General features: G+C 35.1%; 1 protein-coding gene across 7 annotated transcripts in view; it reads right to left on the bottom strand.

Moving 5' to 3' along the window:
* The window catches only part of SCN2A (sodium voltage-gated channel alpha subunit 2), a 90,612-nt gene that overhangs the window by 25,441 nt on the left and 48,384 nt on the right, over nucleotides 1-16,787 (bottom strand). For all 7 annotated transcript variants that reach the window (XM_054722817.1, XM_054722820.1, XM_054722814.1 and 4 more), the window contains exons 17-18: nucleotides 8,082-8,202; nucleotides 571-725 (exon numbers count right to left, since the gene is read on the bottom strand). In XM_054722817.1, coding sequence (XP_054578792.1) covers nucleotides 571-725; nucleotides 8,082-8,202 — 276 coding nt within the window. The remainder of the gene's footprint in view (nucleotides 1-570; nucleotides 726-8,081; nucleotides 8,203-16,787) is intronic.

Genomic DNA, 16,787 nt, shown 5'->3' with positions numbered 1-16,787 from the left:
CTGAAAATATAGTACAAATGCAACCATGTTTGTATCACCAAATAGGAAAACTGGTCACACTTTTTATTACGTTAATCAATATTCTGACCAAATTGATCATTCCGTTGGATGAAATCAGACATAAAATAAGTTCATAATGCTTTCACTTTGCTACTAGTCAGAATCATGTCAGTGTACTATTTACCATTCACTATGGTTGGCACTAGTGAATCAGCACGAACAAGACCGGTGAGTTCCCTGCGGCAATGGAGTTACGTTACGTAGTTTGATATTCAGCAGATAATCCCACATCATAACTGCATATTCATTCTTAGTAAGAACTGTCTTTGTTGAGTGAAAGTAAAAAAGATCCTTTTTTAGATATTACAAAAACCAGAGTGTTCTGAGTTTGATTCATTTGGAGGCCTAGTGCAAAACAATAAATTTATTGAGCCTATTTATTGAGCCTCTCACAACTATGCTAAAAATATCACACAATGTCTCTCATCCTCACCAACAACTTACTGTAAAAACATGAAATAGGAGGTTCATCAAGAGGAAAGGTAAAGGAGCAGATCATATGTCACTTACCAGTGCCCCACTGCTGAGCAGAATCATGAAGACAATGAAGGTTTCAAACCAGTTATGCTCCACTATTTTATAGCAAGTTTTTCTCAAGTTCCACCAGAGTTTTCCTTTGCCTTCTTCTATGCTTATCTGGCAACACTTAAACTTCCGTACACAGTCTTAAATATGTCAAAGTAAAGGAAGAAAAAGAAAATACTCTTTGATTATGCACATTTGTGTTGGTGGGAGATTCTCCTATATTATTATCTGACAACTGGTAAATTACTTCCATTTTTTAAGATGGCTTCCACTTATAGAAATAGAAATCATCTATAATGTTTTCAATTACTCATTCCACACATTTTTTTTTGTTTATGGAACTATTACATTGGATTATATTGCATTATAAAGACATAGAAAAACAGACAGAAAATTGAAATCACCAGAAGTTGATAATTTCATTCATATGTGGATATTTGTATATTTGAATTCTAATTATTTCACTTAATAGTATAATATAAACATTTCCTTTTGAAAAATAAATGTTTTTATTGCTTTTAGAGAGAGAGAGGAAGAAGGAAAGAGAGGGAGAGAGAGAGAGAGAGGAGATAAACATTGAATGAGAGAGAAACATTGATCAGTTGCCTCTTGCACATATCCCAACTGGAGATCGAACCTGCAATCTGGGCATGTGCCCTGATGGGGAATCAAACCAGCAACCCTCAGGTGCATGGGACCATGCCCAACCAACCAAGCCACACCGGACAGGGCCAATATTTCCTTTTTAATTATAAGTAAATAGAATATGAAATGTTTCACAATATCTCTAAATAAGATTACCAGACTTAACAAGAATTTATATAATTATTCCACTATTATTGAATATTTATGTAGCTTTAATTCTGGCTATTATTAACAATAATGTAATAAATATCTTTGTGTAATTTGTGGACTACTAGATCAAAGGCTTGTAAACAAATATTTATTGAATATCTGTTGTATTCAAGGACTTGTATTGAACAAATTATAATACTAGAATGTTTAAGATATAGCCTTGCTCTAAAAACAATTTGCATTTTAAGCAGGAGAGTTTCAATAATTACAAAAAGCAACAATTATCACAAATAAATAAGGTATTGTGAGAGTTTGTGGGCAGAGATTAATTTCTGATATTGAGCTTTATGGAGGTAATGGATTTGAGATGAGATTTTAAAAGATGTGTAAGAACCAGTTAGTACCTGGAGCTATAAGGAATGCAGAAACAATGATATAAGTAGAACTTGGTGAGATGAATGCCTGGAAGTTACATGACAGAGAGGATTAGGAATCAAGACTAGAAAAGACATTGAGAGCTAATCTGAAAGGAGGACCTGAATGAGAAAATTTAAATTTTATCTGCTGTCTAATGGGGGGCACATTGAAGGGTTTGTTTGTTTTTTGTAAGTTATGAAGCTTTACCTGATAAGAACACTGATTTTAGAATTATGTATACCTGTTTTGAAAATTGGATAGAAGAAAGAAGATGGGAAAGGAGCTCAGAGTCTGAGACACAATCAACTGAATGTTAAGGAAAGTGAAAGCAAAGGTAATGGTGGTGACAGTGGTCAGGAAACAAAAGATACTGCTAAGTTGACAGGACCTGGCAGCACACAGAGTACGGAGGCACTGGTGTGTGGGAGCCAGAGGAGCCAGGAGACAGGGTGTTCACCACGATAAAGGACTCTTATCCAATGAATAGAAGAATGGTTACCTCATCTGCAAGAAGCATAGTATTTTACTGGATAGATATTTATCAGATGCTATTTTATAATGTAAGCAGCCAGATCATATCTTTTGTTTCATGAAAATTTAATGAAGTGCTATTAAATGTTATTAGTTTCTCATTAAGAAATACAGGGCATATTTGTTGTTTTTTGAGGGCAAAATCCTTTTGATATTTCTGTTTCCCAAAGGACTGAGGAGAATTACATGCCCTAAATATATTCATTGCAATTAATTAAATGAAACTGTAATTTCCCCCCTAACGAGGATATGAGATGAAAAGACACTGTTTAACCAAAAAGAAAGACCAGGTTAGTAGGAATAATAAATGACAAAATATTGAGACACTGGTTTACCTCTAAGATAGAAGAAAGGAAGGGATACAAAAGGGGCCTACTCTGTATCTGATTTATTCTTAAATAAAAACTGAAGCAAATATAACAAAAATATTCAAATTGTCAAAGTTGGTCAGCATCTATGAATTATTCATTATTATTATCTATAATGCTATGGTGGTAATATTTCATTCTTAATTTTTTTTACCTTTGTAAAAGCCAATGTTGATAGCATCATATTTGTTATTATGCATACTAGAGGCCCATTGCATGAATTCGTGCATGGGTGGGGTCCGGCAGGCTCAGCCCGATGAGGGTCGGTAGAGGGGAGGGGCTGCAGGCAGTTGGCCAGCTGGCCCTGTCCCTGATTGAGGTGTTGGGGGCCGGTCAGGGGCTGGGTCAGCTGGGCGGGGGTGTGGTCCTGATCAGGGCCCGGATCAGGCTGGCTGGGTGCCACAATGCACATCATAGCCACTGGTTGTTCCAGTCATTCTGGTCATTCCACCATTCTGGTCACTGGGCTTTTATATATATAGATATCCTAAAGTAAGCTAGTTGTCTGGGAAAAGAGTAATAACTGATGCCACAAAAATAATTTTTGTGAGATACCACTTGAATGTTTTGCGAAGTCATAATTCTTTGTTGTTGTTGTTGTTAATCTTCATCTGAGAATATTTTTTTTCCATTGATTTTTAGAGAGAGTGGAAAGGAGGGGAGGAGGAAGAGAGAGAGACAGAGAGAGAAACATGGATGTGAGAGAGACACATTGATGGTTGCTTTCCCGCATGTGTCCTGACCAGGCCAGGATCAAACCTGCAACCCAGGTACATGCCCTGGACTGGGAATCAAACTTGAAACCCTTTGGTGCATGGGTTGATGCTCTAACCACTGAGAACACTGGTCAAGGCTTATAATTTTTTTTTATAATCAAGTAATTATACTGAAATGTATGCAGATTTTTTGAAGAAAATAAGAAAAAAATAGCTTCCATCATAACTTATGCTGAACAAATAGCTTTTGCTCTAAAATTGTTTAAAACTTGATAATGAATATTTAAATATTTATTTTCACCAATGCATTTAAGTCCAAAATAAATAAGTGTATGCAACATAATCTTCTGTAAAAACCTGGAAAGAATCTATTGACATCAATTGTGATTTCTAACATCTGTACATTTGCATTTTTAAAACCTTACCTTAAAATTTAAATTAAAACAGTTTTAATGTCCTTAATATAAACATATATTACCCAAATGAAACTTTTTTAGACTTAGTTGCAATAAACTAGCAATAATTTGAGGCAGTCATTATTATTAAAAAAAAACTTTTATTTCAGTAATTACTGTATGGTATTGAATCTGAGATTAAGGCATAGTATGAATTATTAAATAGCTGTTAATTAAAAAATGAGTAAAAATGAAGTGAGTCCCAGGGTTTTGGAGAAGTGTTTCTCTGTCTATAATAGTGGCTTACATAAGAAATGTAAAGAATTTTGTGTCCTGTGGTATTGCCCTAAACTTTAATAACTTTTGGTATCATTAGTAGTACATTCTCACATTGAATCTAGATTGGCCAGGCTGAAGGACAGAAGCACACCTGACACAAGTGGAAGCTTGACCTTATGTTTGGGCTTCCTCTCTTGCCCCTTTGCCTTCAGGATTAGAACAACCTCAGGCCAGGGTGTGGAGGATGAGATAGCCAAGTGGAGCTGAGTCACTTCAATTGTCTCATCCAAGACCTCAGACTTGTGAGAAAGCCCAAGCAAGATCAACAAAACTAGCTAGCCAGCAATGGGATTGTGGGCAAAAATATGTTTGTAAAAATGAAGTGAGTCCCAGGGTTTTGGTTTTGGTTTTCAAATGCTAAGAAATTTTGGGTGGTTTGATACACAGTATTATTGTTCAAGAGATAATTGATCCATACCTCAAATAACATACTTTTAGCTTTCTGTAGAAAATCCTCTTCAGATTACTCCAATGGCATGGTGTGCCATATAATATAATATAATATAATATAATATAATATAATATAATATATATATTTTAATTTCTTTATTGATTACTAGCCCGGTGCACAAAATTCATGCACATTGAAAGGGAATTAATTAGATGAAATATTTTAATATTGCTATTTGCCCTTTCTCTATAATGAAAGTGTGAGAGATAAAAGGAAATGAGTACAATGTATATGAAAATAATACATAATTTTATTAATAACTAAACAATAACAAAATGATATAACAACAATAACAAACTCATAATATAAAAACAACATTGATGCAAATGATTGATAAAGTGATTAAACTTATTCTAATATCTCCCTGTATACCACATTAAGAGTAAAAACACTTTCAGAGTGCTTGACTAATTTCCCTTGTGATAAAATATTTATAACTTTAACTTTAACGTAATATGCTCTTTGAACTCAAGAGAAAGCAACAGCGGTAACTGGTTTGGCTCAGTGGGTAGAGTGTCGCCCTGTGGACTGAAAGGTCCCAGGTTCGATTCCGGTCAAGGGCATGTACCTTGGTTGCGGGCACATCACCCATAGGAGGTGTGCAGGAGGCAGCTGATTGATGTTTCTCTCTCATCGATGTTTCTAACTCTCTATCCCTCTCCCTTCTTCTCTGTAAAAAAATTAATAAAATATTTAAAAAAAATACTTAAAAAAAAAAAAAAGAGAGAGAGAAAGCAACATATAACTGACCATGTCCAAAAACGGGTTCAGGTAGGAATATTCCTACTCTGTCTAGAGTTTGTCCTTGTGATTTATTAATAGTCATCACAAATGTTGGCATAACGGGAAACTATCTTTGAATTAATTTAAATGGGTGGCCAGTGTCAGATGGGGACAAATCAATTCTTGGAATCAGAACAATCTCTCCCTCTGCAGATCCTGTTAACATTTCAGCTTTGATAATGTAAGGTCGCAATCTTTTGATAATAAATCTGGTACCATTAGAAAACCCCATTTACTATTAAGATTTCTCAATAGCATGATGATTGCACCCACTTTCAATTTTAATTTATGACATGGCAATCCAGAAGGAGTAATACTATTAAGAAATTCAATAGGAAAATTTTCCTTTTCAGCATCATCTGTTGAGTCAATGGAATCATCACTCAAATAGGTGTGAAAATCTCCATTAAGTATATCCAAAATTTCTTCATTTAATTTTTGAACATGTTCATTTTTTGGACAAAGAATTGCACGTTTAGATATATTTTTAATATTATCTATAGATATACTATTTCCAAAGGTGGCTTTAATAATAGATCCATTAAAAATCATTTCATGGGGAATTTCAATAATATCCATTCCTAAATGAAAACTGCTATCAAGTTTGCCATCTCCAAGTTTTACTAACCATTCACTATAAGCAGAATCCTCTGATCTCATATTTGTTTTAAGAGACAACTGTCTGAAACATCCCCAAACACTACAGTACTTTAAACTCGTTTGTACTATGGCCAATCGTATAGCATGGTGACACAAATATCCCCTCTGAAAAGAACTTTCCCACCAAATGCAACATTCAAATTAGCGCCAGCGAGAGCTTTATATGCATGGCACATGTGCGAGTCAAAGTTTATTTTTAAATTTCCAGTGTGCGTCATATGTACCGGTTGGTTGGACGGATGGACAAAAGTCGGTCACTTAGCCTTTTATCTATACAGATTATGAGTCATGATTTTACCTTTTTAAAAAATTATCCTTTAATACCTCCAAAGCACAATGAGTAAGAATCTGAAGGTTTATGTGGCTTCTATTTGGTTTCTAGGACAAAGTTCTTTCCTTTACCCATCACTCACTTCTCTCCTTTTACTCTTGAATGTTAATTCCAACATAATTTTTGTAACACCTCTTGAAAAGGATCCCACCAAGTTTTTGATAGTCCACATAATAAAACTTACAGAAAAATACAGCATGAGACTTTCATTCTCTCACTAACTTCTTCATATAACTGTAATTCCTCAGTCTCTATAGAATGAAAAAGGAAAATAAAAGTGCCTTCTCTCATTCCAAGGCATTTCTCAGTCAGGCAACCACAAAAAGAATGAGCCTACAATTCATGCCACGTAATCTCTATCAGGCATAATTCAAATCAAATCCCATCAGGCAAAGTCTGGGATAATTAAAATGTATAAGAGAACAGTGGTGACCTGGGGGAGAACTTATGAAACCTTGTCTCCTGCTTTTGCTGAATATTCTTTTTGTTATGCTAGATTCCAAGCCCCTATCCGGGACCTGGTCAGGCGGCTGGTGGCGCTAACCCACGCCACCTTCCCTGGTCCGTCATCCCTGATAGGGGTTTGGACCGTCATCCCTAGATTCGAAGCCCCTATCCGGTACCTGGTCAGCCAGCTGCTGGCACTAACCGCCTGCCCCAGTCCACCATCATTGCTTGGATCCCAACCCCCGCCATTTTTGCTGGTTTAATGTGTATATTTGCTCCTGATTGGCTGGTGGGCGTCGCTGGTGGGCGTGGCTTATGGGTGTAGCAAAGGTACGGTCAATTTGCATATTACTGTTTTATTAGGTAGGAAGGTATCCCATAATTGTCCTCATCCCCCCATTCCCATTCCAAACCCCTCCCTACATATTCCCCTACCCCCCTGTTGTCCATGACCACTGTTTAGGCTTATATGCATGCATACAAGTCCTTTAGTTGATCTCTCCCCCTTTCCCCCACCCTCCCCTACCTTCCCTCTGAGGTTTGACAGTCTTCTCATAGTATATTTTGGCATTTAATTATCTTTTATAATCCAGAGCTCATAAAATGTTTAACCTTAGCAGACACAGGTAACCCTTTAGGAACAGTTTTAAATGTACTCAGTTAGTACCCATTATGATCAGATAAAACAGTAAACCATAAACTAGTTCTTTGAGTTTCAATTTTTTTTCTTTTATTTTCTAAAGCTAAAGAGAGATAGGTATGATTTGGCTTTCTCTTCTATTCAATAGTCTAGCGCCGTGGTCGGCAAACTGCGGCTCGCGAGCCACATGCGGCTCTTTGGCCTCTTGAGGGTGGCTCTTCCACAAAATATCACGGCCTGGGCAAGTCTATTTTGAAGAAGTGGCATTAGAAGAAGTTTAAGTTTAAAAAATTTGGCTCTCAAAAGAAATTTCAATCGTTGTACTGTTGATATTTGGCTCTGTTGACTAATGAGTTTGCCGACCACTGGGCTAGAAGATCACCAAAAAAACCCAGATAGTTAGCAGCATTTCCAAGAGTTGAATAGGATCCACAAAAATAAGAATATCTGATCACATAAATTAAATCTTACCTCTTTAAAAAATCATCTTTTTTTTTAATATAGAAAAAGTAAAGCAAACAAATAATGGTTGTTAGATAGATGTAGATGATTTTAAAAGGAGGAGGGGAATGGATGGATGGCTAAGAGGAGTCTACTGAGCTTACATGCATTGTTTCCCTTACCTTCTGTGAAACAGGCTTCAGGTTCCAGAGATTCTTCAGGTTCCACTTCAGGTTGTTCTCCCTCAGCGGGAGCTCCTATATCAACTGTGCTGCCTTCTGATGAACTAGTTGCATTTAACTTCTGAAAATCAATTCCACAGAAAAGCTTTTAAAATGTTTTCTTTACTCTATAATATAAAAATTCAAAAGGTGTGCCCTCAAGTCTTCGGGACGCATTCCCTTGATCTGTAATTTAAGAATATCTTAAACATAATGCCAATCTGCTTTAGTAGAGGTGGGGGGGTCACAAGATTAGATACAGCAATAAAGGATTTTTTTTTCTTTAAAAATATGCTACTGACAACTTATATAATTTTTAATGAAGCATATCATAAAGATTCTGAAATAAAATCCTGCAGAGAGCTCATGGAAGCTGCCAGAGTTGTATGGTTGTCCGTGATCTTGCTTCGGTAAATTAGTTTGCAAATAGTATAGTGTGTTTTATTCTAAAATTGTGACCCAACCAACGAAAGCTGTATAAGTGTATTTTCATGTCAAATGCAGAAAAGATTTGATCCAATGCACATAAACAGCAACAATCTAAATTTATCCACTTTTCATTGACATGAAAACATATACCATCAGTTGTTATTAAATATATTCTATAGTTTTCTAATTCCCAAAAGAGCAGCACATTGTTAGCTTTATAGCAAGAGCTGATATTTTGCATTCTCTTTGGCCAATGCACTCCCGTGTTTCATTGTGCATTTGGAAACTACTTGTTACTCTGGCACTCTTACCTGTTTTGTTAATACAAGCAAAAATAAATCTTTGGTTGTTGTTTTGTTTTCCTTTAGGTTAAATCAAATACCACCAAAGTATATATATATATATGTACTAGAAAGAAATTGTTTTAAACCTTGAAATGCAATAAACTTTAGCCAGGTCAGGTCCTTAGTGGATCAGCATAGATGAAGAGACCCCAGCCTTGAGCCTGATCTTAAGATGCTGCAGTCATGACACAGGGCCAGGTATGAGTGCCACATGGAATCAGAGTAGTTTGGGCCAGGGCATTCTCCAACCTGTTACAATGTTATTACCATTAATGCATAACATTAGGAAACGGCTGAGCTGATAAGAGCTACATTATAAAGGGGATGAGGTAAGCACATGATAAAATGCAGGTTAAAATATGTTGAACTATTATAAAATAGATGTAGTCAGAACTAGAAATATTCTATGCACATTTGGCCTAAGGATTCTATGAATTACCCTGGGAAAATGGTTAATTTATTGTATGAAAATAATTTTCTTTATATAAAATATTTACTTGACAAGTGGTGCTCATGAAGTAAAATATTTATAGATAATATATGAGATTGAATGCTTTGTCTGGTCCTGACCAGGGATCTCAGTTGGTTAGAGTATCAGCCAGATATGCCAAGGTTACATACGAGAAACCACCAATGAATGTATAAATAAGTGGAACAACAAATCAACGTTGCTCTCTCTTTTTCTCAAAATCAATCAATCAATATTTTTACAAACAGAAAATATTGTATCTTATGTAATTTAACAATACCAGTTATGAGAAATGTAAATATCATATATGTCTGCCTTGGAAATAGTTTGGGCATTGCTTTTTAATTTGACCAAATTAATGAAATCAAGTATTATATATTGTAAGGTGTTTATAAGTTGCTGATTCATTTTTCTACTTATCAATTATATCACAATACTAGATAGACAATCAATTATAATATTTTTGTCAACAACATTTAAATATATTTTGTTTTAAGATGAAATGGTGAAGTGAAATTTATTACAAATATGCTAAGTTTTTGGACTATTTCAATTTCCTGACCTTGTCTTAGATATGTGTAGCCTTTTTTACATACATAATTGACTAAGAAATGATTTAATTACCCTCTCTTTCCAACCCATCCGATTCACAGGAAGTAGTTACCTATTAGGGATCTGAAAATACTGATCTTATCATTTGCAGGATGTTGAAATATGATATAAGTAATCAGAAAAATTGAAGCACAATCATATCTGATCTAACTACAGACAGCCCACAATTAGAATTGGATAACATTCCTCTTAGGAACAAGCATCACACTGCAAATACAGATTAGGGGAAGACCTGGGAGTGGGGCCCAAGTAAAAAATGAGGATCCATATTCAGGGTGCTACACTCTCAAGCTGGCATTGGTCAATTACTGCATCAGAGCCTACATCAGGGCTGAGTATGTTGAAGGTACTCAATAAATATTGTTTAAAAATGAATGAATGAGTGGAATTCATAACATAATGGATAGTTTAGCCCTTGACAATGATTGGAAAAAGTCACCAGACAAGATATTCCAGGAAATCTTCGTTCAAAATGTTCAAAAGTTTCCAGAGGATCCTGCAGTATCAATTTATCAATCCTTTCATTTAGCACAGTGACTTAGTTTTGACATGAAATTAATAAATGCTTCTAAAATATTGATTTCAGATAGAGAGGAAGGGAGAGGGAGAGAGAGAAAGATCTATGTGAGAGAGAAACATCGATCAGCTGATCAGCTGCCTCCTGCATGCTCTCTACTGGAGATTGAGCCCACGACCCAGGCATGTGCCCCAACTGGGAATCAAACCAGGCAACCTTCAGGTGCATGGGACAATTCTCAACCAACTAAGCCACATAGGCCAGGGGTAGATGCTTTTTTAAAAAATAATATATTTTTATTGATTTCGGAGAGGAAGGGAGAAGGAGAGAGAGAGAGAAATATCAATGATAAGAGAGAATCATTGATTGGCTGCCTTCTCCATTCCCCCCACTGGGGATCAAGCCCACAACCCAGACATGTGTCCTGACAGGGAATCAAACTGGGACCTCCTGGTTCATAGGTCAATGCTCAACAACTGAGCCATGCCTGCAGGGCTAGATGCTTTTTTATTGAAGCCAAATATGTATGTACTTAAAGGTCATGTTATTACTTTTTCAAAAGTGCACATAAAATATTTTGCATTTCTAGAAGACATATCTCACTAGACTTAATTTTTAGAAACAAATATCATGCTTTTACCATTTCTGTATCTCTAGTACTTATCATCAATGTTTGTGTTTAATAAATGTTTGTTGAGTAAATGAATGATTATTACATGGAATCTTATTCCACCACTATTTCTAACACCTTCTATCTAATACTTTCACATTCAAGTGCATACAAATAATATTCTGACTTAAGATGCAGAGTAACACAAATCCTGCAAGATTCTAAATTGTGTAAGTAATGACCAACAACTCTTAGAATTAAGAGTGCTGTCTCAACACCAGGTTCCCAATTATTCATTCCTGAAATGAATCTCAAAGTAAACTGTAGTTTAACTCTGGAGTCGGGAAAACTAACACTGACAATATTTTCTCTCTTTTCACTCTATGTACAAGGATCTACAGTCCCAGCAAGTGAATGGAGCCTCTTTAAGGAGAGGAAATCTCATCCTTCTCCATCTTCTCTCTGATGTGAAACAATACGGGACCTAACTCTCTCATGAATTACTTGAATAGCTTTACTTGGTTTACAAATGAAGAATCTGGGCTGAACATTCATCCTCAACATCAACCATTCCAGTGTCTATTTAGAGAAGGAAATGGGGCTTTAAATCACCTTGTCAAAAGTCATAATGAGTCAGTAGTTGGACTCTAGATCTTCTGTACCCCATTTTTCCTTAGAGAATTTCTTTGAAGGTTCAGAGGTAAACCCAGTGTTTACCAATTTAAAACATTTAGTAGACTTAACATGTAACTAAACATTGTAGGTTTAAAATAGTTCTCATGATATTGTCAATTACCATATCTCATGATCATGAACTTAGTATTAGTTCAGGTTATATTCATATTTTGAAATTCTGACTTATAAAATCTTTCTAGATAACCTCAATTCGATGACTTTATTAAATCACATGAGATAAATATCATAATCATACAAAATATGTTGACTAAAAGTTAAAATCTGTAAGGTGACTATGAAAACCAAATGAATCTAAGACTATAAAAATCTTCAGCTCTAGATAAGGTCATAATTACAATCAATCCTAACTACAGTGCAAATTCACCAATTAGAACTGTCAAACACACATCATTATAAGGAACTATTAGTCCTCATACACTTAAAAAAGAATTTTCAAAAAAGGTTGCTTGTCATACTTCAGTCTAGGCATAGTTCACTACAAAATGCTACATGAGTAAGAGACCAAAATGTTAACTGTCTAGAAATAAAACCAGTTCTATAGTTTCAAGTTCTGTACTTGACATGTTCTTTATTTCTCCTAGCTAAATTTAGATGGGTAGTTTATCTTTTTATTGTCTGAGCTTATTTCTTGGGAGACAAGTAGACTGAATGATATTGTTAGCATAGCCCTTATCTGATTAAACTTTAACAAAATGTGAATCCAATGTCAGGATAGTTAAGATATCAAACAGGAATAGCAAATTTTTATTTGATATGAATAGCATTGGCAATCATTTACTTTTAAATGTAAATATTAAACATTTTTAAAGTGCAAACTTCATTATAGGGCTCATATTACTTAAAACCTGGTTTCTTCTAAGAGTTGGGTAATTCTAGTTTTAGGAGTTAAGCAGAGAAAAACCATATTTTGCTTAGTGATCTAATAAATAAATGTCAAGACACAAATATCAGTTTGTATTTTTAAACATATACTTCCTTTACTTTCTACATCATTGATAAATTATTATTAAACATCAATGTGCCAAAATAATTATCCTTCTTTCAGAAAGTATAAGTATTTATAAAAACAATTAATCAAATAGAAAAAGGGAGAGAAAACTTTACTTCCTATTAAGATTATCATAAGCACACTTGTTTCTCATTATGAAGTTATTTTTTAAAAATTCAATTAGTAAACATTGTATATAATTTGGAAAAAGACTAGTATATTCTAATCTGAGTCAATAAAATAATATTTTTAAAAATAAAAAGATCATTCAAGTATAGATTAAATCAAGTATTCATATCTAACTAATATTTTGGTCTTTAAGAATGGCAATCCTTTGTCCCACTGGGATCCTAGTACCAATCTGTACTTAAAGACAACTCCGGGTCATTTTACATGAGAAATCTTAACACTGGAACAATGAAGGTGATGGTCTTGCTTGCTTTGGGATAGGCTTAAGGCCAAAGTTACACTTTAGTACTACACTTTAGTCCTTGTTACCTTCTTAAATAAGGAAGATGGAAAAAATCAAAAGTATCATTATTAACGTACTATATTATCCAGAAAATACTTTATTCTTTATAATGAAAACATTACCAAATTTTCTGATCTATGAATCTCAGGATCTTAAATCTCTTTCTTGGGATGGCAAAAGGAACCTTTGTGGCCTACCCTTCAGCAGATTACCAGTGACCCAAACACACACATATTTACTCATTTTGTTCTTACAGGTTGTTTAGTGCTTTCTTTCCCCCTTCCTCACTATCCCACTGGAAAACTTGCCTTTGAGAACTACACATTCTCCAGGATAAAATCATAGCTGTATTGAACTCATCCCACTATTGGTTACCCAAACCTTCTATATACATACCCTCCCCCCGCCACCACCACCTCTTAAGTATTAGAATTCAGTATGTTAGGTAGGAAGTTAGACATGAGCAGCTGGGGTGAGGCCTGCCCTGGGGTCCTGAACTGGGCTCGGACCAACATTGCCTTCAGACTGCCACTGGCAGTTGGGAGCCAGCTGCCTCTTGGCGCAAGCTCAGAGGAAAACGACATGACCTCAATGTCAATGTGACCTTACTAAGGCCCTGGACTAATTATAATAAAAACTTGCATTTCGGTTTTCACCCCGCACCCCTATGGGTTTTTCTGTATGCATTATGGGTAAGGGCATGCCCAGAAGAAAGATAGTTTCTGTCTATCATCCCTGAATACAAACGAAGGCTCCATCCAGAAAACCTCCATTTTAAACCCAGAAATTCGGGGCCAATCTCTCTGTCTCTCTGTCTCTCTCTCTCTTCTGGCATGTGCCTCCTTTGTAATGTATCTTTAATAAACCCCATTTTGCTTTACTTTCATTTTCATTGACCTTAAAATCTTTTCTGTGTCGACGAAAAGAACCCAGGTCCCAGCCGGTAGCCCCAATGGGTAACAAGTATGTAGATATACTCTTGTAGAAAACTGACAATGTTTCCTAAGGGAGGACCGGAGACCTGTTAAAAAATTGGAAACTGTAATGTGAGAGTTGAGAATAAATGAAGTCAATTTGGTTTGTGTTCTTCTGTATTTACTGCAGCCAAATCTGCTTTTCCTCATTTACCTCTCAACAAAGGCACACGGCAAATGGGATACTCAGAGAATAAGGAAACTAACCTTGACTCTTTTCAAGAAACTGAGAAAAACAAGCCATTATCCTAAGGAGTCATATACCGTGCTTTTTCTGAAGAATTATTATATAATAGGGAAAAAATATTTCTAGTCCCTGTGTATATGTGTTAAACCATGAGCAATGATACTTCTAAGGTCTCATTTTACATATCATTCCTCCAATATCTGAGGCATTACCTTTTATGGAATCTAGGGTGCCAGTGACTGAATATTTTGCTCTAAAGGATAAGAGAATGCTACAAGAATGGCACAATCATTTCTCCTTCCAAATAAGCAAATATGAGTAAGGTAGGGTTGTTTCATAGTTTTGATGACAGAAGGAGAGGAAACTGCATCTCAGTGACAAACTAATAATCTTAAAAAAATCATTAGATCCTGTAATTTGGTTAGCATATTTTAGCACATAAATGTGACTTCAACACCAGGAAATGAAAGATCCACCAAATGGATCTCATGGAACGGGATAACCTTCATTTCTGTAGTCATATGACAAGGGAGGTCCCTCCTTTTCAAAAACACCAAAGAAACAAGAGCTCACAATGTTTTTTTTTTTTCTGTATAGGAGTCTGCATGACATATTTAAATAATATTTTTCAGGAGAAAAATACAGGAGAGACAAAACACAAAGGACTGAGGAACAATAGGATAAAGAAAATGGATTCCAGATCTATTTTCTTTCTGAAAATACCAACTATAAGACTTTCTTCTTCTTCTTATTTTTTTTTTTGTATAAAAAAACATATTTCTTTTTTTTTCAGTCTTAAGAGTTTTTAGGGGTAAACAACAGAATCTCCAAGGGGGTCATATTCTAAATGCAAAATACTTTTGGTCAATTGCTAAATAAAGCAATGCTATTTTCTCTAAAATTAAGCAGATAAAAATTATACCCATGCTGATAGCAGCCAAAACATAAACATTCCAATTCATTTACATTATTATAACATAAAGGCATCCTTCAGGAAGTTTGAACATGTATAAAGGATTGCTTTAATTTGCAGATTATCCTTCAGAAAAACTTAATATGATACTGAACAAAAATAATTACCAACAAAGCACACTCATTGAGGCTATATTAAAAAAAGGATAATTGAAAAATAAATTTAACAGAGGGGGGGATGGCAAGAGAAAGCTTTTCTGCCAGAGTCTTTCAAAGAGCACCTACATTTCTCCTTTAGGCCCTCAGCATGTTAAAAACTCTGTAATGTTAAATGGAAATTAAATAATCCATAAAGGCATGCACTTTTACTTTACACTGAGCATAATTTCCATTAAAAATCTATGTAAGGAAACTAGCAGCTAAATCATTTTTTTAAAAGTTGGGTTGCCAGACTTGCCTGACCAGCGTAAGAGCAAGCTGTGCATGTTTTTATTTTACTGCCAATGGATGGGCAAGGAATGTAGCTGAGTAACATGCAGGCCAGTCAAAATTCATTTAGAAACTGATTCTATTTATATATGTACAACTTGCTTGGGTAACCTGGGTAAAAGTGGTGGCACGAGCCTCTGGCTGGTTAAAAAACACCAGCGCTGCATTCTTGATGGCTCCAGCTTGATTTTTTACTCCTGTGAGAAGTAAGAATGGTAAGCAGTGAAGGTCACCAGGTTGCACTAGTCAATTTCACTTTGAAAAATCAAGCATGCTTTCAACATTATTAAAACTCTCAACAAAAATCAATCATTCAAAATCACAATGTGTAAAAGGAATCACGTTAAATATAGTAAAAATAACATAGGAGTTAAAGCATGCATGATCATGATGAATTTAAAATAATATGCTCTAGAGAATTGACAGAACTATCAGAGAATCACGCAAATTTGGCAAAGACAAAATAGAAGAGTATTTAGTTCAAGCACCTAAACAACCTCTGGCCCACTTGGTTAATCTGCCCTATAAAAAGGAAATCACGTAGGCATTCCAAAAATTAAAAAGTGCTTCATTTTTTCCCTTTAATATTTTTAACCACTTAGAAAAGAATATCAATAAGCCTCAAACCATTTCTTACAACTCTACATGCAATATTGAACAGCATAATCCCATCCCACCAGCTAAGAAAAGGACAAGATAAAAATAACTTGAAGACTAAAACAGATATTTCAGGTGGGAATATTGGGGTTTTTTCAATTCTCTTTTGTTTCCTAGTGATAGACCTATCACATTAAATACCAAAAGATTAAAGCCTGCACATATTCCCTTCCTAAACTATTGCCTAATCTTTTATGAGTTTATATTTATGAAGTTTGAAATGAAGCCATAATTGAAAAATTCTCCAAATAATACATTTTAACACCCAGGTAACAATCTCTACGGTGGGAAGTTATTGAGAAGACTCCATT

This window comes from Eptesicus fuscus, chromosome 11 (assembly GCF_027574615.1).
Source record: "Eptesicus fuscus isolate TK198812 chromosome 11, DD_ASM_mEF_20220401, whole genome shotgun sequence".
Lineage (NCBI taxonomy): Eukaryota > Metazoa > Chordata > Mammalia > Chiroptera > Vespertilionidae > Eptesicus > Eptesicus fuscus.
This window is presented reverse-complemented; position numbering and strand designations above follow the sequence as displayed.